Source organism: Sphaerodactylus townsendi, linkage group LG02 (assembly GCF_021028975.2).
Source record: "Sphaerodactylus townsendi isolate TG3544 linkage group LG02, MPM_Stown_v2.3, whole genome shotgun sequence".
Lineage (NCBI taxonomy): Eukaryota > Metazoa > Chordata > Lepidosauria > Squamata > Sphaerodactylidae > Sphaerodactylus > Sphaerodactylus townsendi.
The window spans coordinates 140,953,575-140,975,331 of NC_059426.1; the positions used below are offsets into that span (position 1 = coordinate 140,953,575).

At 40.8% G+C, this 21,757-nt stretch overlaps 1 protein-coding gene across 4 annotated transcripts in view; it reads left to right on the top strand.

The window, feature by feature from the left end:
* Positions 1 to 2,316: 2,316 nt before the first annotated feature.
* MIA2 (MIA SH3 domain ER export factor 2) overlaps positions 2,317 to 21,757 on the top strand; it is a 49,640-nt gene continuing 30,199 nt past the window's right edge. The window contains exons 1-6 of one of the 4 annotated variants that reach the window (XM_048484865.1): positions 2,317 to 2,448; positions 7,496 to 7,629; positions 8,558 to 8,644; positions 8,769 to 9,768; positions 13,431 to 13,637; positions 13,737 to 13,834. In XM_048484865.1, coding sequence (XP_048340822.1) covers positions 2,340 to 2,448; positions 7,496 to 7,629; positions 8,558 to 8,644; positions 8,769 to 9,768; positions 13,431 to 13,637; positions 13,737 to 13,834 — 1,635 coding nt within the window. In that variant the 5' untranslated portion in view covers positions 2,317 to 2,339. Of the gene's footprint in view, positions 2,449 to 7,495; positions 7,630 to 8,557; positions 8,645 to 8,768; positions 9,769 to 12,545; positions 12,619 to 13,430; positions 13,638 to 13,736; positions 13,835 to 17,467; positions 17,599 to 18,850; positions 19,047 to 21,757 lie in introns of those variants that run through there. The other 3 variants (XM_048484866.1, XM_048484869.1, XM_048484867.1) reach the window with 3 other exon arrangements.

The window sequence follows — 21,757 nt, forward strand, 5'->3', positions numbered from 1 at the left end:
GTCTTTAATAACTTTTAAAAGATCCAAATCAAATTTCCTGAAAGTTAAATCCTGTTGGGAGGCAATACAAATGGGTACGCAGTTAAATAGAACAGGAACAAGAAATGGAGAAACAGCTTCTTAGTGAAAACCTGTGAGTGTTTGTGGATCCTCTGGGCTTAATAGTCCTGCCCTCATGGATGCAAGATGAAGAAATGTGAAGATAAATTGCTACCCTGAGAGTAGCAATTTACATATCAAAGATTTAGTGTCAGAGCAGTAGAGAAAAGAATACACAGTGCCTTGACCCCTCTATCTCTCTAACTCTCTAGTCAAGTTCCCCTTTGACGTCTGAGGTTAAGAGACAGTGTAAAGTCCTTCACATCCCACACTAGTGCCAAGAGATTCTGGGGTGATGGCAGGGATGTATAGACAAAAATATTGCATTGGGTCATTTGTTAGTGCCACAGGCGTACCTGCCAGAGGGACATGTGGGGTCACATGTCCCCGGGGACCGCCCATGTAATCACGTGGGGGTGCAAAATCCACATGATCAAGCTGTGGTCAAGGAGCCTGCACATGTCCCTCTGGCAGGTATGCAGTCTCCGATGGAGGTGCTCTGCTCTCCACCCCCACTGTCAATCTTCAGGAGGCAGTTGAAGACAGTTTTATTTAGGACTGCATTTTGATTTATGTAGCTTTTATTATTGGCAGTCCTAATTGGAGTTTTTAAGCTGTGCCATTTATGTGTTTCATAATTGTTGTTTTTATTGTGTCTTTATAATGCTTGTTTATATTGTAAGCAGCCTTGAGCTCTGCTCGGGAGAAAGACAGCTAACAAAAATTTGTAATAAATAAACATTAATAGTCGAACATTAATAGTCTTATTGTTAACAGCCTTGCTCAGATCTTACAAACTGAGGACTGTGACTTCACAATTGCATTACTTTTATTAATATTTTATATTTTGGACTTGTTTATTAATATTTACTGAAATCTTGACTAATTTGTTATAATGGCTTAATACTAATTTAAGAGTTTAATGTGTGTGTATTCTAATTATTACTAATAAAATGGAAATAGAAGAATTGAAGGATAACTGGATAAGACTATATAGACTGATATAAAAGGAAAATCAGAGAAGCTGAGCTGAAAGAAAACTGAAAACTGAAAATCAGAGAAGCTGATTTGAAAGTGAGCTGACCCACCTAACACAACAAAGTATGCATTATGCTTTCTTGGGAATATTTGGACAGCAGAGTATAGAGACAACACTGACCTATGAACAGTCCCATGACACCATACTGGAGCAATAGCTACATATTACAAAATCTCTGTGGCCCCCCCTTACATTGTGATCTGCTGCTTTGTAAGCAGCACGCAAGACCTGAGAATCACACAGCCTCCTATTTCTGCATCCTGAACCATAGCACAGGTTCCTCATGTCTTGCAGGGACTACTCAACAACAGTGCTTTATCCCAGCATGCTCTGTTTGTCTTCCTTTTCCACAGAATCCTGAGTATTGACTCAGTTTCACCAATGTAGTGTAAGATTTCACTCATTCATTTGTTCCTCTATTTTTTCTGTCCTGTCCTGCCAATCCTATACTCAGTTGGGTTGACCTGCCCTTTGATTATCTGCCCATCCATTCTTTGCCTGCAGCCGCCATACATATCAACAAGGCAGCAAGATGGAGCATCAAGAATGGTGATGGTAGAAGAAATGGTGAGTCAGGCAATCAGACCCAGGTCAATCAAAACACACAAGCAGGAAGAATATAGGCATCCTTTCAGCCCAGTTGTCAGGATGTAAGGCAAGGGGCATCATCAACTACAATAAGCAAAGGAAAAGGATCTTTACCATTTATCCTTTCCTGCTTCCAAACAAGTATCTGTTGTTACATTCCAGCGCTAGATAAGGAGAGTGATTTGTAGCAAAGTGATGAGTTTTGAGGAAGAAAATTATGGCAGAATAAAATCCAAACTAATTATTATCCTATGTTCTTAGTATTTCTTAATATTGTATTCCCCACTGCACAGATTTGTTTCTTGCTTATACTATTAGAACATCTGAATCGGGTTAAAATGACTTTTTAAATTTCAAAATACTAGTTCAGTTAGCAGATCCAGTTAATGATTAAGCTACTCAGTCAGGATTATTTGCCTTTGCAGATCGTTGAAACACAGTTCTGTGTGAACAGAGTCTGCAGGACGCAACGAAAATGGAATAACATTTTTTAAAAGTACTAGTAATTAGATAAAGTCCTAAAATATAGGTTTCTTCTTTTAACAGGACAACAAACAAATCTTTTGGGCATTTTCTTCAGGATTCACTCTTTCGTTATTTCTTATTTTTTAGGATGTGGAAGACTGTAGATGTTGGAATTTTGTTAGTTCTTTCTCTGTTAACAAATGTGAAGACTACAGAGTTGTCAGATAAGAAAAAATGTGGTGACCCAGAATGTGAAAGTAAGTAGAAACATTTTTGTTTTATGTAACACTTTTCAAAATCAATTCAAATTTAAACTGCAAATCAGAGTGCAGCAAGAAAGGCACTATTTAAATGTCAAAATGTTAGTTTTGTGATAAATTAATCTGTATGTTTTTAATAGCAGAAGAATAATTGCTGAGAAGCCATTTTGAGGGACTGTGTTGAGGCATATTTGAAGGGGCAAAGATCAGTAGGGAAGTTTGCTATTGACTCTCAGGACCAGAGCCTCAGATTCATTACTGTGTTTGTTCAAAACATTGTATTTCTCCCCATAATGTTTTATAAAATGCACAGATTTGTTTCTTGTCAGATTTGTATCTGTCAAGTGTCCTTGATTAATTTGTTTTGTTTTGTTTTGTTTCGTAAACGTAAAGGTAAAGGTTCATTACTGACCCATGTGGTGACTTCACATCACAACATTTACTAGGTAGACAATTATGTTTACAGGGTGGTTTGCCATTGCCTCCCCCAGTTTCCCTAGTTTGCATTAGTGTTTTACCTAGGTTGTAATATAAAATATAGGAAGGGCAGAGAATCTGCATTCAATGGTGTCACATGACAAACTGGCAAAATCAACAATTAACTGTACACATGCATTCTCTGCTGTCACCCCCACCTTGTGGAAGCTCCCATTCATTTCTCTTTCTGCAAACTACGTAAGAATTGTTCAGGGAAGTGTTTATAGAACCGTAATAGAGCTATATTACAATAAAACATATATTACAATAAAAATCAAGAGGGCGCTTTTTACAAAGAATTAGACTGTGGACTAGACAACTTTGTATAGTATGCCTTATCTGTTTATCTCTTACCATTTTGTTTTTTTCTTATATCTTTATATCTTTTGAGCCAGTGTGGTGTAGTGGTTAAGATCAAGTGCACTCTAATCTGGAGAACCGGGTTGATTCCCTGTTCTGCCACTTGAGCTGTGGAGGCTTATCTGGTGAACCAGATTAGCTTGTGCACTCCAACACATACCAGCTGGGTGACCTTGGGCTAGTGACCTTTGGAGCTCTCTCAGTCCCACCCACCTCACAGGGTGTTTGTTGTGGGGGGAAGGGAAAGGAGATTGTAAGCCGCTTTGAATCTCCTTACAGGAGAGAAAGGGGGGATATAAATCCAAACCCTTCTTCTCCTCTTCTTCTTCTGCATTGTTTAACATAATAATGTCTAATACACATATTGCTTAGTTTCAAATTTCTATAATCCTAGTCTGATTACGTTTCTTATTAGACACCTCATCTTATTGAGTGCATTGGTTTACAACTCTAGTCAGCTGTGACTTGATAGCAAAAAAAAATCCACTTTGAGTCTCAGTGAGAAAGTCAGACTATAAATACGGTAAATAACAATAAAAAATAAATAGTGCCAAAGGTCCGGGGTTCAGTTTCTGACATCTCTAATTAAAGAGGATCAGGGACTTGAAAGAATTTTGGATGGTGACAGTCAAGAATAGACAACACTGACATTGTAAGACCAGTGGTCTGACTGACAATAAGGCAGCTTCATGTGTTCATGTGAATAACAGACAAATGGAAACTCAAATATTCCAGTGCCCTTGGGGATGGTATCTATGAGGCCTGTGGCAGATGTGGAGATGGTTTTATTTCCTAGAGAAAGGCTTCACTTTTCCTCATATGCACAAACTGCATTAACAAAGTGGCTGGTTGTCATGCTGATAATGAAAACAGGAACAAAAAACAGGCAATGGTTTCTCTATATTTTGGAGGTTCCCCATGTATGCAAAAAAAATTATCTTTGATCCACTGGAAATTTCTGCTGAGGCAAGGGCACAATTTTCTTGCGCCCCCACTCTTGCTGCAGCCCCGAAATGTTTTCCCCAAAGTGCTACTCCTACCGTAGAAGACAAGGGACTCCCTAGAACAGCAAAAGAGGAGAATTGCAGCCTGCCAAGAAAAGGAGGAATTGGTAGAAATCCTCTTTCTTCCATTAGCAGAAATTCTCCACTGCTATTTTATCACTAGCTTTTAAAGGGGGGGGGGGGGGGTTAAAAGAAAACCTAAAAAACCAAACCTAAATGAATAGCCATAACCAGTGGAATTATGTCCTTACATGAACACATGAAACTGACATATACTATATCAGACCATTGCTAATCAGGGTCAGTATTATCTATTCAGACTGGCAGTGGCTCTCCAGTATCTTTCACATCACCCACAACCTGAACTTTTAATTGACAATGCCGTGGAGTGAACTTGGGATCTTCTGCATGCTCTGCCACTGCCAGCCCCTCCCCCTGGGCCATGGGTACCTGTAGTGTTAATGCTGCTCATGCAGTCACCACTTTGCACATGATGCCAAAGAAATGGAATACCATGCATGTGTCAGTTTCACCAAGGGCCATAATTTAAAAAAATATGCTAGGCTGGGTTTTTAATGATAAATTTTAATTAATATCTTAAAATGTGTTGTTAAGCTCCTTCAGGCAGGATCCTGAAAAGATGGCATTATTTTTTTCTAAATAAATACTAAAACTCAGCCCTCAACTGAGTTTCTTCTGCCCCAGAAATAAGTGTAAGGTGACATGCTGGCGTGTGGGATAGTAAAGAGCTGTGCACTCCCTGTCTACAAGGGGTGGGTAGCGTGGTGGCCAAGTTTGCAGATGATACCAAATTATGTAGGGTGGTGAGAACCACAAAGGATTGCGAAGAGCTCCAAGCGGACCTTGATAAATTAGGTGAGTGGGCTCAGAAATGGCAAATGCAGTTCAATGTAGCAAAATGTAAAGTGATGCACACAGGGGCAAAAAATCCAAACTTCACATACACGCTACAGGGGTCAGTGCTATCAGTCACAGACCAGGAAAGGGATTTAGGCGTCTTAGTTGATAGTTCCATGGGAATGTCAACTCAATGCATGGCAGCTGTGAAAAAGGCAAACTCTATGCTGGGGATCATTAGGAAAGGAATTGATAATAAAACTGCAAAGATTGTCATGCCCTTATATAAAGCAGTGGTGCGACCGCACTTGGAGTATTGTGTCCAGTTCTGGTCGCCGCATCTCAAAAAGGATATTGAGGAGATAGAAAAAGTGCAGAGAAGGGCAACAAGGATGATTGAGGGACTGGAGCACCTTCCCTATGAGGAGAGGCTGCAGCGTTTGGGACTCTTTAGTTTGGAGAGGAGGCGGCTAAGGGGGGATATGATTGAAGTCTACAGAATTATGCATGGGGTAGAAAATGTTGACAGAGAGAAATTTTTCTCTCTTTCTCACAATACTAGAACCAGGGGGCATTCATTGAAAATGCTGGGGGGAAGAATTAGGACTAATAAAAGGAAACACTTCTTCACGCAACGTGTGATTGGTGTTTGGAATATGCTGCCACAGGAGGTGGTGATGGCCACTAACCTGGATAGCTTTAAAAGGGGCTTGGACAGATTTATGGAGGAGAAGTCGATTTATGGCTACCAATCTTGATCCTCTTTGATCTGAGATTGCAAATGCCTTAACAGACCAGGTGATCGGGAGCAACAGCCGCAGAAGGCCATTGCGTTCACTGTAGTAATGCACTGCTGACCCAGCAGCACCGTAGTAGAACGTTGGGACGCCAACGGACCTACGGCCTTCTGGTCGCACCGCACCCCCACTCCTCATCCCCCTATGAGTCACGGGTCATGAACTATCTGGCTCAATCACCGGGCGCAGGGACAATGGTCTTGCCCCCAGGTGAGGATTAGGCTCAGACGCTTACGCTCCTCTCCGCACGTAGCCAGGTGAGATCATGCATCACATGATGATCTCCCGACCTCCCGCCTCCCGCTCTCCCGGAACTCCCCCCGGTCCTCCCTCCTACACGCCCCCGATAGAATAACAATAAAAGGTGCCAGGAACCAGCAGGCGGGAGACTCGCTAGGAACACGGACCTCCGGGCTCCCGCTGCTGGCGATCTCCACCAGATGTTATCTCCGCGTCTCGTCTCGTTCTTACGCTGACCACGTGGGTCGACTACAGTTCACATCCTACATGTGAGCTCCCAAAGGCACCTGGTGGGCCACTGCGAGTAGCAGAGAGCTGGACTAGATGGACTTTGGTCTGATCCAGCTGGCTTGTTCTTATGTTCTTATGTTCTTAACATCCTGCTCTGATTTGGAGGGAGAGGGGTTAAAAATGTTGCACAGCTGTACTCTTTCCTCTGCAGCCATGGTATTGTCAGCCACATCTATCATGAGTGACCCAGCGGGTTGTATCCAGTGACCCATTTCACTGATGGTTGAACTTTTCATCAGTGAAAGAATCTTTCTACTAATGGAAGGAGCCACTTCCATTGACTGAAAGTTCATTCTGCCAGAGCAGTGGTTCTCAACCTTCCTAATGCCGCGACCCTTTAATACAGTTCTTCACGTTGTGGTGACCCCCAACACTAACATTTATCCATTTTACAGATGGAGAACAATGATGCAGAGAGTCTTAGGCGACCCCTGTGAAAGGGTCATTTGATCCCCCAAAGGGGTCCCGACCCACAGGTTGAGAACCACTGCCAGAGGGTAGGTTCACCCTCAGTGGAACTGAGCAATTCAGTAAAACCCAATATTTGCATAGTTTTTCAGAAAGTAGCTGTGTTGGTCTGTGGTAGAACAGCTAGATTCAAATTCAGTAGATCCTTAGAGACCAATAAGATTTTCAAGGCACGAGCTTTCAAGAATCAAAGCTTCTGGATCTTTGATTCTCAAAAGGTCATACCCCCAAAATCTTGTTGGTCTCTAAGATGCTACAGAACTCGAATCCCAGTGATTGTCTGATTGTCTAGAGTAAATTCTCGATTCTAGTTTTGACCAGTATTCGTTTGTTGAGGGGCTATAGCTCAGTGGAAGACCCTCCATTTTGCATGTAGAAAATCCTGGCAGGTTGAAAAGACCAGGCTGTAGGTGATGTGAAAGACGCTAATGACCTTGATGGACCAATGGTCTGATTCAGTACAAGGCAGTTTCATGTGAGCCTGCCTAACTGAACAAATAATATCACAAATTTCTTCACGTGTTGTCTCTATTTTTTACATATATCCAGCTTCAATAATCCGAGTGAAAGCCATTAAAGACTACACAGGACCTGACTGTCGCTATCTGAACTTCAAAGCAGGAGAAGAGATAATGGTATACTTCAAACTTTCAAGAAAAAGGGAGGATTTGTGGGCAGGAAGTGTAAGTATTTCACTATACAACACTTTTTAAGCCATTAACTTTAAGTGAGATTAACAGGTCATTTTGGTTATTATTGGATTCCACAAGTAGAAGGTTTCCCACTGCAAACCCTCACTACGCCCCCAATGTTGTTCCTGAAGGTTTCCTAGTCCCAAGGAGTTTCTTTCTGGACAGATCAGTGTGCTGCAGCAAGAGGGCAATCCAGTGACAGAAAGTAACCATTGGAGACAACCCATTGCATAGTGATGGATGCCTGGAATGGCTCTGGCCAAGAGGAGCAAAGCAGGCTGGTGGGAAAGGACAATTACAGGATAATGTCATATAGATATTTCCCCCCAAAATTAAAGCCACTCAGTCAGGAAGTCAAAGCAGAGAAAAACCTCAATGCCGAACTAGCCTGTAATAATGGCTATGTCCCATTCATATTAATAGGAAACTTCCTATTACATTAATTAAATTAGAAATAGGGATGTGATGTAATGGCAGACAAAGCAAAATAAGAAATGCACTACACAGAAACTGAAGCTCCTTTCAGAAAAGACTGACGGTGGAGAAGCTGCTCAGAGAATGCAGTGTCAGCATGTCCTGGAGGGAGTTGTACAACCCTGAAAGAACACCTTCACAGGGAATCCAGTGGGAAGAACACAAGAGAGGAAAGGGTTAAATACTGCATCTTGTTCCTAAAAAGATAGTTTCAGCAGCTGCATTTACCAAAGTGTTTTAGGATAACCACAGAAGAAAAATGCATTGCAGTTTCACCCAGGCTAGTCATATAAAATAGGAGAATATTCTGAAGGCAAGAGTTTTACTATCACTATTTAATTAAAAATGTACAAGCTTTGCTTATTTTTGTTTGCTTGTTTGATATCTTTGAAGTGCAACTGAATTATTATTTTTATATAAACTCTGAATGTTCCATTTTTTATAGAAAGGTAAGGATTTTGGATATTTCCCAAGGAATGTGGTCCAAACAGAAGAAGTTTTTGTCACAGAAGAAGTTGAAGTCCCAACTAAGGTAAAATTAACATGATATCACTGGACAATGATTAAAATGGGAAGATCTTCTTTGTAGATGTGGTCAGTAAAAGCTGCCTACGTAATAGTAATGTACGATGGTACATTCTTTCTTTTCTTTTTAGGAAACTGATTTCATTTGTCTTGATGGAGGGGAATATGTTTTTGAAAACAAAGACAGCATATTTAATACTCAGGATGAAGAAAATGAAGATATACCTTTTTATACAGAAGAATACTCAAAACTAAACATGCCCAGACATGAGGCTGTGGAAGTGACAGATATTTCTTTCTCAAGGGAATATAAAGAACCTGCTGGGGATGACAGCAAATCCGAAAAACAGCATATCCTGGGAACTCCAAGGCATGGAGATCCAGAACTCAGAGGCAGCACAACTGGAGAAGATGGGAGCATTCCGCAAAAAGATCAAAGGAGTCAGGGTCTGAAACCAGTCCCCAAATCACCTACATGGTCTGTTTCTGGTTTTGCAGGTTGGCTTGGTTTGGGAGGCGAACATGAAGAGGAGCCTGCAAGAGAGATCAAGACTGAAGAAAAAATTACATTCAGACACAGAAGAATAGCTATTGCTGATGACAGTGACTTTAAAAAATTAAAAGATGATACTGAAACAGAGCCAAGGACCTGGTTTCAGAGTTCTTTGACAGATTGGATGCATTTTGGAAGTGAGAAGGCTGGATTCAGTTTGCAGTACAAAGAAAATTATCCAGATGTCCAAGATATCTCCAGGATCGCTGGGGAAGTTGATCCCCATGGGAGTACTACAGTAGCAGATACACAAGAAGAGGATGCCGCAGTATCCAAATCTAATTGGTTTGATTTAGATATAAGTAGTCTTTTAACTTTTGGGGACTCTAATGAGAACAAAATTAAAAGAGAGAATAATGAAGGAATAGAGGCAACATTTATAAATAAAGAATCACTGCCTCTAATTTTAATGGATCATCGTTTGAGAAAGAAAACTTCTGAGTCACTGCACCATGATGAGCAAGAAAAATATGTTCAAGAAATTACAGAGGTTCAAAAAACAGATTCCAAAGTGCAGTTAGAAAATGGAGTTACAGACTTCAAGGAGACCACAGATACATCTGTTTCCACTGAGCCAGGTAACAAACTCCTCAAATTTTACCACGCAAAGCACAGTTCAGTATCAGACAGTAAAGTTATGAAAAACATTAAAATTAAAGCTAGAATGAAGGAGTAAGAAAGAAAATATGACCAGTCAGTTTGGTGCGATGATATCTATAGCAACGTATTTGATTTTAATAGAGTCAAATCAGATAATAAACCAGCTCATGAATGTATCCATTCAGAGGTTGCAGGAATTAGTTGTAGATCAGTTTCTACCATCTCATGATACAGATCAAGGTTTTCTCCCAAGTGATATCCTAACTGCAAGGGAGGAAAATTTTGGCAGTCCTCAAACATGTCAGTCTTCCTTCTCTTTCAGTCCTTTCACAAACACATGGAATGCTGAGGGTTTTACATCAAAGGGAAAAAGGAATATACAGATTATTGCACAGGCTCTAATATCTAGAGAAGGAAGCTCCCAGTCTAAAAAAGAAGATAAAGTATTCCGTATAAAGGAGATAAACTGTATAAATAAATGAGATAGCAGAAAATCACTGAAAAAGTTTCAGTAATTGTTGATGCAGCTGCTTCCCAGGAAAATCTTCTACTGGCTTATTTAGCAACAAAAAAAATCATGAAGAAAGTAGAGAAAAAACACAGGATGATGAATTAGTGAAAGATAGTACTTCAGTTTTTCCGTCTGTTAAAGCTAAATTAGAACAAGGGATCTCCTATGGTCAGCACTTACAAATAGCTACATATGGAAAACCTGAGAGTTTTGGAATGCAGGACAATTCCAGTATAAAAGATACACTCCTGTTCTAGAGGACAAGCAGTATTCTTATGTGGGGTTAGCAAATACAGATGATTTACTGAAACAACAGAAATGTACTGTTAATGAAAAGGAAGAAATGCAGAAGAATGTTTTCTCAAAAGCTTTGGAGAGGGAGGGTCATATACTTTAGCATAGATTATATTGACCTGATGAAGAAAGAGCAAGTTTCAAATCCAGTGTCTTTTTAACTGTCACAAGCAGAAAAATGTATAATATACAGGGAGACTATTTTGCAGATTCATATGACAAAAATGAATCTTCAGATTTGAGAAGCAAATGAAAAGTTTTTCTGTATCATGCCAAAGATTATTTTCCTACAAACTCTGATGATATTGATAATCTAATAAAAATGTAGTTCCTAATGAAAGTATTAATCATTTTTCCCAAGAGAGAATAAAAGAACAAGGGGAACTTTTACAACATGTCTCAGAACTTAGTGAAGGCAAACAAGGAGACAGTATGCAAGATCCAGAAGATGAGCTGAAGAAGCAAACAAATAAAAATCATCCAGATATATTAAATAACCCAGAACCATCTCCAGAGGCTTCACGGAAGGAAGCATTTAAAGGTGCAAAAGAAATTACTGGGAATGGCAGCTGCATGTCAAGTGATGATTTTGTCAACAGTATACAAAGGAAAGGCATTCAGGTTCCACATAAGTGGATAGCTGAAAAGCGTGGTGAAAAGGAACACAGCTCAAAACCAATGCAAGATCATCTTGATAATGCTAAAATCAGTGATGCTTCATTAACAGCAAAGGTAGTTGATGACCATGACCTGAAAGAAAAAGTGATCTTATCTTATTCTAGTTCTGGTACTTTTTCTTCCAAAATGCCTGAAAGTTTGCCCTATATAAAGGAAGATCAAAAATACTTAAATGCTGAACAAGAAGTCTTATATTCCCATCCTGAGTTATCAGACTGTGAGCATGATATTCTGAGTCACAGGCCTGGTGAAAAGTGTGCATGTCAGATGGTACACAATACAAGAGAAAAAATTCCACGAACACCAGATTTAGATGTGCCAGAGCTTAAAGTCTCTGAAGGCTATAAACAACTTAACAGCATTTTAAACATGCAAAGCCAGACATTTAATGTAGGACATAAAAAGGATCCTAGACCCAGGTCTGTGGATCCTAGACCCAGGTCTGTGGACCACGTGCCTCTGCACACTAAACATAGCTTGGACATGAGACATTTAACTATAGATCTGAATGATGAGAATTTGACCCCAGATAGACTTGTTTTTCTTCCAAAAACTCTAAACTATATAGAACAATTTACTGATTCAGATAACAGTCAAGAAAAAAGGCAAAAGGTTACAGAAAGTGAGGAAGAGATAATGCTCAAAAACATAGAAGGCAGCTGTGACAAGACTGGGACAGAAGGTATCCTGGGTAAAAAGCATAATGAAGACTCTCAAATACATGAAAAAAGTACTGATAATATAGTAACCCTGAGGCAGAAGGATGAAATGTTGGGAAGTGATTCTGAAGAAGATGAAGTTCAAAAAACAAAAGCTATAAACGACAGTGCAGATAATTTGAAAACAACAGAACAGGAGAATCAAGAGGAAATGTATAAACACACCCAAGAAAAATCTGTCACTATAGACTTGAGAGATAGTCGAAAAGATAATACATTTTCAAATCAGAAGACTGTACCTGCTGTCCTGGAAACAGTCAAAGATTATAAATTGATAAGTGATAACAAGTTGGCTCTAAAAGAAGCTAGTACACTCAGTGGATTCCCAGAACATTACATAAATCTAGTTCAGGAATCCAAAAGGATATTTCAAGCAACTAGGTGTGAAAGCTATGAATTGCTGCTATTGCAACAGGAGTTTGAAAATCATTTTAATGATATCACTGATTTTCCATGTGAAGAAGTTTTCAGCGAAAGGAAGCAAGTGTTAACTTCTGTGGAATATGAAAACAAATTTATGAATCAACGCAAGAGGTGTTTGAACAAGAAAACTGATTTAGCTGCAGAACTACAAAGTCTGATGCAGGATGTCAGAAACAAATGTGAAGCACAAAATGCAGACTCAGGTACAGGATCACTCTTGTGGTTTAAAAAATGTGAGAAAGCAAGAGCAATAAATTCAAAAAGAAAAAAGGAACATTTTTCTCACTGTAAAATGAGATAAGAAATTGTTTCTTTTTCTATGCTTATAAAACTGCTGGACAATACCCCTTTCAGGGATACAGCATCCCTTTGTACCATGCTATATGTAGGTTGTAGGAAATATAATTTTAAAATGCACAAAATAGATTTTTTGCATCATTAGGAAAACCAAACAGGCAGTACCCCATGATAAAAGCTCATTTAGCAGCAGACAGCTGGAAAAAGTAAAGCAACTAACCAATAAAGCTGGAGTACTTCTGTGGCTGTTCCGTGGAAGTGTTCAGATAGATCCAAAACAAAGTATTTTAGTTGATTAATACATGGTTGCCTTGAGAGATTGACTGAGCATGTGTGAGTGTCAAGATCACCCAGCAAACTTCATAGTAGACTGGGATTTTAAGGCAGTCCCTCATAATCCCTTACTTGAACCATTTTCCATAAGTGTCTTCATATTTTGTTATAAACATCTGTGGTGGTGGCAATGGCAGTAATATAAGCAGTAGTAATATGCTAACAGCCAAATAAATAATAACCAGCGCAATAAATTGTCAGTCCTAGCACTAATTTGGTTGGTTTTAAATTGGGAGATAGTTGATTGGGAAGACTGATTAAAAGATTAAAAGAAAATCAGCTGTGAATGTGAACCTGGAAAAAAATCTGCTATATCTTTATATGCCAAAAGATTGTGACGGATTCAAATAAATATAAATTGAAACGATTTTATTGTTGTTTATAGGTACAACTAATACAGGAAAATTATCTGGCAGTGGTGCTAAAGTAAGTTCCACCAAGAAACCTAACAGTTTTCAGTATTCAAAAACAAACAGAATTCCTCCAGTAACTATTGAGGAGAAAATATGTACTTCAGAGAACAGCGATCAGCTGAATTTGAAAGATGTATTACAGAGAAATCCAATGACTCAGAACTCTACTTTTAGATATGGTAAGTAGTATCCAAAAACTAGGACCCAAAATTACATATTTTTAAAAAGGTTTCATCTGTATACACCTAGTTTCCCTTTTCTCTCACTTTTATATGAAGCAGAAAGAGAATGGCTATTCCAGATAATCCTGTATTTGAATGACATCGGTGATCTTATAAACTCTGCATTTTCATATATGATGTTTATGAGCAAACAGGTGAGTATCTTTAATTTTGTACCTCACATGGAGCTTTCTCATGTGTTACAATCCTAAACAGGTTTGTTCAGAAGTAAGTCTTATTTTGTTCACTCAGACCTACCCCCAGGAAAGTGCTCTTACGATTGCCCTGTAAAATGCAGCTGTTGTTAAGTTGCTTTTCTCTGGCACTTAAAATTATAAATAATTATATAAATGTATTTTATATTATAAATTATAAATAATTATATAAATGTATATATATATATACACGTACAATTACAACTCTTTCTCAGAAGAGCTCAGGGTGAGGTTCTCCCTTCCTCCATTTGATGCTCACTATAGCTGTATGAAGTAAGTTAGGTAAATGAGATGGATAACTGACAAATAGATCATCTAGTGCAGTGGTTCTCAACCTGGGGGTCGAGACCCCTTTGGGGTCAAATGACCCTTTCACAGGGGTCGCCTGACTCTCTGCAACAGTGTTCTCCATCTGTAAAATGGATAAATGTTAGGGTTGGAGGTCACCACAACATGAGGAACTGTACTAAAGGGTCACGGCATTAGGAAGGTTGAGAACCACTGATCTAGTGAGCTTCATGGCTGTGGGTCTTCCCAGGGTGTTCCATATTAAAAAAAGCTTTAAAACTGTGGTTGCATCCAAACATGGATGCATAATGTACAAGCAGTACACTATATTCTTAAATTAATTGGATTGTTTGGACAGAAAAACCCAGTTGCAAATGACTGCTCCAGTGCAACAATAGTACAACATTCAGCAAAGTGCGGATACAGTCCCTGTTGTTGCCAGTAACAGCCATTGTGAATAGCCACTATTCTTGGCTGCTTCCACAAGGGGGCACTAAAACATTTCTACCATTACAACAGAGAGTAGTATGGATACCAGCAGAAATGTTGTTCCCACATCCCTGTTCCTGTGCCCTCCTGTTCTCTCCCACCACCCCTGCTTTTCATCTTTTTTCTGATCACATCAAGACACCACTGCAGCCCTATCGCTTCCTTTCCTTTCCTTAAAAAGCTGTGCTGTAGATCTGCAGCGCGGCTTGGCAGGGAAACTGGAAAAAAAGTGTTAAAGGGTTTGTGATGGCACATCGTAGCAAATTATCTCCACCATTTTGAAAGTTGAGTTTAGTTATGCCCCTTTTCCAATAGGGACTCTGGAGGAATCCTCATAAGAATGCCAGCCTCCCAGTGTGTGGGTGTGGAGATCCCCTAGAATTACAACTAAACTCCAGATTATAAAGATCAGTTTTCCTGTACAAAATGACTGCTTTGGAAGATAGATTCTATGTGATCACATGCCTGCTGAACTCCCTCTCCACCCCAAACTCCATACTAGGAATTTCCCAACCCAGAGTTGGCAACCCTGGCCTACAAATATTTGTACAACCATTAAGGCAGGCGAAAATAGACTTCCCCCTTTACTATGCCATTAAAGGTTGTCTTGTCTTGACTGCCCCCCAAGGACATAGGTAAGGGGGGGTTCCCGGGTATAAACCCCCCCATTACATGTCCGAAGCTCTGCCCCCTGTTAGTGGTTTTTTGTATTTTAAAATGTTTTTTTCAGTTTTTGGCCTGCAGGGGGCACAGTTCTTAGGCTAGCAGCACCAACATTTCAGGGATTTTTTTGGGGAGACTGTCCTGATGATACCACCCAAGTTTGGTGAGGTTTGGTTCAGGGGGTCCAATTGTTTCCAATGGTAGCTAATAGGAGATGGGAGCTACACATTTGAGGGTCCATAACTTTGGACCCCCTGAACCAAACTTCAACAAACCTGGGTGGCATCATCAGGAGAGTCTCCTAAAGATACCCTGAAAGTTTGGTGCTGCTAGCTTAACAATTGCACCCCTGACAGCAGGCACCCCCCCAAATTTCCCCAGATTCTCCTTTTAAATCCACCCCCTTCAGCATGGATTTAAAGGGAGAATCTGAGGTCCCCAGTTTAAACATTGAAAGTGATGCTGTTTCAGGGTGGGGGATAATCCCCCCCCAACAGCATCACTTTCAATGTTGTTTTAACTGGGGGCCCCAGATTCTCCCTTTAAGGTGGATTTAAAAGGAGAATCTTGGCTCCCTAGTTTAAACACAATTGAAAATGATGCTGTTTGGGGGGGAATTCCAGCATCACAGTGGCCACCCATGAGGGGGGGCACGCAAAGCTCAGCTTTTGCACTGGGCTCCATTTTCCCTAGCTACACCTCTGCCCGGAGGGAAAAGCAGAAGGGACTGCCTGCGAGCCCAGCCCGGGGGCGGGGGGGGGGGCAGGCAGGGCAGGGGAGGGGAGTCTGCCACCCTGGCCTCGGAGAGCTGCTTTTATAAGCACCGAGGCCAGGGGCAGGGCTTGAGGAGGCGTGGACCCTCCCCCAAACCAGGGGCGGGCGCTGGTGTTGCCTCTCCCCCCGAACCCACCCCATAACAAATGCATTTTAATTTCTCAGTTTATTAGTTTACTTTTTAGGTGGAATTGGCTATTTTGTATGACAATTCGAAACTAATGACAGCTTATTTAGAGCCCCTATGTTCCAAAGGTTGGGTTTGGAAGGGAGAAGGGAGGCTAAAGTTCCTATTAATCTATGAAGCTTACTGAGGCAGCCTTGGCAAATTGAACTGAGGGATAACAATTTGTCAAGACCGCCTCAGTAAGCTTCATAGATTAATAGGAACTTTAGCCTTCCTTCTCCCTTCCAAACCACTCAATGGTATTACCACTCAATGTTATTTACCACTCAATGTTATTAAGAGGATTACATAAAATCAAACTATATTGTCACCAATACCTGGCACAGGGACCTTTTCCACATGCTTAAGTTACTCCTGATTTTCTTGGGTGCTGATCCACAGGCACTGGAATCGATTTGGGCAGATTTGTTCCACATATCTTCCCTCCGTGTGCACTTTTACAGTTGTGGAGTCAGTTTATTTTCTTCCACTCATGGCTTAAATAATTAGGATTTTCAAGAGAGTGCTGTCGCCACTGGTGGCATCAGAGCACCCTCTTTATTTTTTAAAAAAATAGTGATATAATGCTGAAGTGGTGTAATGATAATTTAAGCAGGTTATTTGAATTCCTTGTTTTCGTATTTTTAAAGTAAGTCTCTAGGCCTTTCCTTTGCAAAGATATGACTGTTTTCTTATGTCTCTGCGAGAATCTTCTTTGTTGCAGCAGCTTCCCCTTAACATACCTTTCCCTAGGTTGTTTTAAACAGAAATCTAAAGAGAACTAAGGTGTATAAAAATCTTCCAAAGGAAAATTCTGTGCATAGCCCCGTCCTAAATGTACTTACTAAAGATCCAACAAATTTAATTGAATTTATTTTCTAACAAGCATGCTTACAAATACTCATTCTCATTCCATTCATGACTTGTATTTCAGCCATTATTTCTTGTGAATCTGATACAATCATGTTTTCTGTTGAGCCACGGCACTGCTGACACGTTTTAGTTTAGAAAGCAAGCAAGTGGTTTCTGATCCTGTGTTTACCAATACCTTTCCGTATACCTGCTGCGTGTAATTAAACCATGTGTGTCACAAGGAAGAGGGTGTGGGAGTACTGTAAGAAAAGTTGCCTGTCATTAGCCTCCCTTTTGCCCCCCCACCCTTGCATAAATATCAGACTACGCTCTCTTGTCCATTGGAAACAAGCTTCACAAGATCGGGAACTTTCATGAACTACAGCTGTTTTAATGCTTCTTTGGCTTTTCTAAAACTAATATCTGTATGATCACAATTTTTGGTTTACTGATGGAGACAGAAGAGGAAGAGGTATGTATTTCTTTTCAAACTAATTCAACTGACAAGGGTGGAAATTTTTTGTATGCATAGATTGATGTTACGATAAAATTGTGAGACTGCTACAGAAACACTTCACGAAGTGCTGCTTTACCTTGGCAATGTTGTTTGTTTATTTAATTTGCAGATTTTCTTTAGGATTGTGAACAGAAGCACTTGAAATGGGTTACAGGTGGACTGAATTTCGTTTTGAGAAAAGGGACAACTGCTTCCATGTTGTGTTATAAATAGCCTGTTCCAACTGAAAATATCCTATACCAGCTGAAGCATAATTGCTTCTCAAGCTCCTTAAAATGTATTCTCTACCTCTTTCTCTCTATATCCCATTTCTATTTAGAAAGGCCAGCCATTAGTATCAGTTAACAAAGTAAGCTTCTATATTCTACCTTGTCGTCCTTGTTTTCGCTGATATCCCAAGCTGTTTGCTTAACTGAGTCTCTCCAGGCATAATCGCATTTCCCCCCTCCTACTGTCTATACTTTTACCCCTAATGAGAGCTGATTACAAGGAATGTCATCCTGAACAGTTCAGCATATTTAACACCACACTTGGGTTTTTTGCCCTCGTGAATAGCAAAAGCACCTGGTCCTTGTTTACTGCTCCTCAACGCTTGTCTTGGCAAGCAAGAGATACTGGGGCCCAGGTATGCCAAGACATTATACCTTTACCTTGAGACTCTTTCCACTCTTATGGCGATTGTTTTGTGAAAAGTATACACATGAATGTCGAAGGCACCAAAAAGACCTGTTCTCACATGACCCGATATATATAAGGACTTGCCACACTGGTTTCATTTATTTTCCTAAACCTGTTGTCGCAGTGGTGTAATTATCCTTGGCTCCAGCGAACACGCGGTTGCGCAAGTCTTACTGAAGCCAAGCACTGGTTAATAATTTGTCAGAAGCAGCTGTGTCTTTAGTATGCAGTTGCAGTTCGACTGCAAAACTGCAAGTCCGTATAGCCTTCCTTTCGTCTTTCCTTGCTCTGAAGCAGGCTCTTCTCCAACCAGGTCCGTCCCCTCTGTGTCGCTCCTTCTCGCCACCCCCCCACCCCCCCTTGTGCGACAATGGCACGGAACGCAGAGTCTAGCCTCGTACCGGAAATAGAATCAGGCCGCGGTCTCGTCTTTCTGTCCCTATGGCCCTCCCCCTTTCACCCCTCCCCACGCTGTCTCAATGGATTCTTCCTGTCCCCCTCTCCGAAGCCGCCCGTGGTGCGTCCCACTCGCCCAGGACAGGAAGCGGTAGTGCGGGTGGTGCTGCCAGTTGCCGGGGGCCCCTGCGGAGCAGAGCCGCAGTAAGATGGCTGCTGCAAACGTAGCCGTCGCCGGGAGCAACCCGGAGGATGTCGCGGGATTTTGGCCGACCTGGAGGGAGAGCGCTGAGCGCTACTGCCGACTGGCCTTGGACAGCGCTCGGAGCGTGAGTGGCAGGGGGTAGGGAGCTTGCAGGTGTGGGATCATGATCTGCTGCTATCAAGTCCTCGGCTTTGCTTCCATCTCCTTCCACCTTTTCTAACACGAGATGCGCCTTCGACCTATAAGAGCTCCCAACCGCAGCTGTTTGAGGTGGCTGAGCATACGCAATCGCGAGGGGAGTGTGATTGCTCTGTACATCCTCAGTGTTGTTATTCTTGCTTCACGTATTCCGGGTGTTGAAGCTAGTTTCTGGAGCAAAGGCCCCGGCTCCAGTTCTAGCCTACCTATAGCCTCTGTCCTGAGGCTCTGTAATATCATCAATGCAGTTTCTGCAAACGAGGGGTGAAATCTCCCAAGTGTTACCTTGCTTGGGATGGTGGTGATTTTAGAGCTGTAACCACTAATCTGGGTAAAGGATTTTTTTACTTGTGTCTTGACGAGGTTCCTGTACCTATAACAGTATCTACATTAGTTCACATCTTGCTTTTTCACATACTTTATGATAATATTGGCAAGTGAGTTGGCCTATTGTGTTGAAAGCTTAAGTTCCATCCTCTGATACCATCCTCCTCCCCAAAGTTCTCTGATAGTTCCCTCACCTTAACCTGCCTCATCCGTGTGTTATTGTCAGACCCCAGGTCCACAAATAATAGAAACTGTAGATTTGCTCTAAAGTCTTTATTTTGAAGCGAAAGGTAAACATCAGCAAAGACGATTCTGAGGACACCCCCCCCAACACTTTGCCTATATCCCCTAAAGCTCCCAGCCCCCCTTAGTCAAAATGTTCTGCCCTACCCTTATCAAAGTGCAAGACAGCTGAGAACAGTTCACACTTGATAATCTGCTGCTCTTCCTGGCTCCAAGGCCACAGACACTGGGAGAGTGATAACGGGGCACCTGCAGAGAAGAAAGCCTTAAAGTTCCCTTGCAAATGCTCGTCAGCCCCAACAGTCAGCCCCAACAGTCAGCCCCAACAGGCCTGACAGTTATGAGGACAGGTGGGGTGAGCATTGTGGTGTGTTTTTACATAGGACAGTGCTGTAGAAGTGTGTTTAAAATATGTATGTGAGTACTGCCTGGGACTGCCACCTGAAGCTCTCTAAAATAAGGACTACATTTGGACACTGTGACAAAATGAAGCTTTTATCAGAGCATTTAAGAATATTAACATGTCATTTTTGTGATGTATTACATTATATGTGTGTGTGTATAGCAATTACAGTGGATCTTTTCCATGAGTGTTTCCAAAATAAGGACCCACGTCTTGCAATCAGGGACAGGTGGCAAGCCTAGTACCTAACATTGGTTGTGTGGACATTAAAACATTGGTTTTCAACCAGATGCAAAAGTAGTCTGGTGGGACACAAGTTTTTCATAGTATGAAGGTACTCAGAGGAACAGTTTGCTCTCCCTCTATCCCTATGTCCACCTGATGAGCCTGTCTGCCACAGATTATCTATTTGTGACATTTTGGCATGTAGTAATAACATGATGTTTTTGTGTGTATATAACATGTAGTAGTAATACCATGATGTTTGTGTGTGTATATGTGTGTGTGTGTGTGCATGCGTATGTGTGCCCTTTTTAGAAAAAGGGAGTCTTTTGTTCTCATGGTGGGATCTGGGTTCTTTGTAAGAGAGATTGATGAGGTGCAAGATATGGAAGGCTGAGAACTACTGCTACCACAGGATAATCTATGCAACCCTGGCATTTTCACATTACAACTTCATTGTCATAAGGTCCTCCCTTCATTTGATTTATGTGCTCTATACCTTCTTAACAGTTTGAGGTGGTTTTTAGTCTTGTGAGATGTGAAAACAGAAAAAATGAAAATTAATTTGGGGAAATTCCCCCCGAAAAAGTTTTTTGGGAATGCTTTAAGTTTTTCTGATAGAAATTAATGATACTTTAAAATTCCCTGAGTATGCAGAATAGTGCAATTTTATGCCGATCAGTGCCTAGGCCACAACTGAAGCATAATAACATCCCAGCAGTTGGACCAGTAGTTACTTACTGCATTCAATTTGTGGAAGACCAGCACAACATAATTTGTATTGTATTGTGAATGTGGCATTTAAGCTACTGATGCTTGCTAAGATTGGTATGAAGTCATGGAATGTTCATGAACATTTCAACTACAGAAATGTTCAAGGATAGGAGAGCTGTTAGTTTAAAACCTTACATTATTGGAATAAGTGGTTCTACACAACTGTAGAAAAAGGGCAGCTGAGTTGTAAGAGGCTCCCAGGAAGTAGAGAAATAAGAGACGCAGATCCCAGAGACAAGATCTCTGTAACTCATCATGTCATGCCTCTTAGTATGCCAGCTGTAGATGGTGACATGTTAGGAGCAAAAGCTGTTGGACCACGGCCACATACTGGGGAAACTCACAACAGACAGTTGTTTCCGGATGTGAGCAATAGATTTGTTAATAACTATACATATTCCTGCATAAACTACATACCTTTTCACATTCTTTTATATTGTTGCATTTTTTGCGCATCATTATTTCTGGTGAAAGATAGAAGTCAATAGGCAGTATGAATTTATGCATGTTTACATTGGGAGGAGATTCCTTAAGTTTATGTGAAATTTACTTTCAAGTAATTTTTCTCTGGGTTGGAAATTTCTGCACCCACTTACTTTGGAGCAAGTCTCATTGCTTATAGTGGAATTATTAAATTTAAGTGTGTTATTTAAGTGTGTTAAATCAAA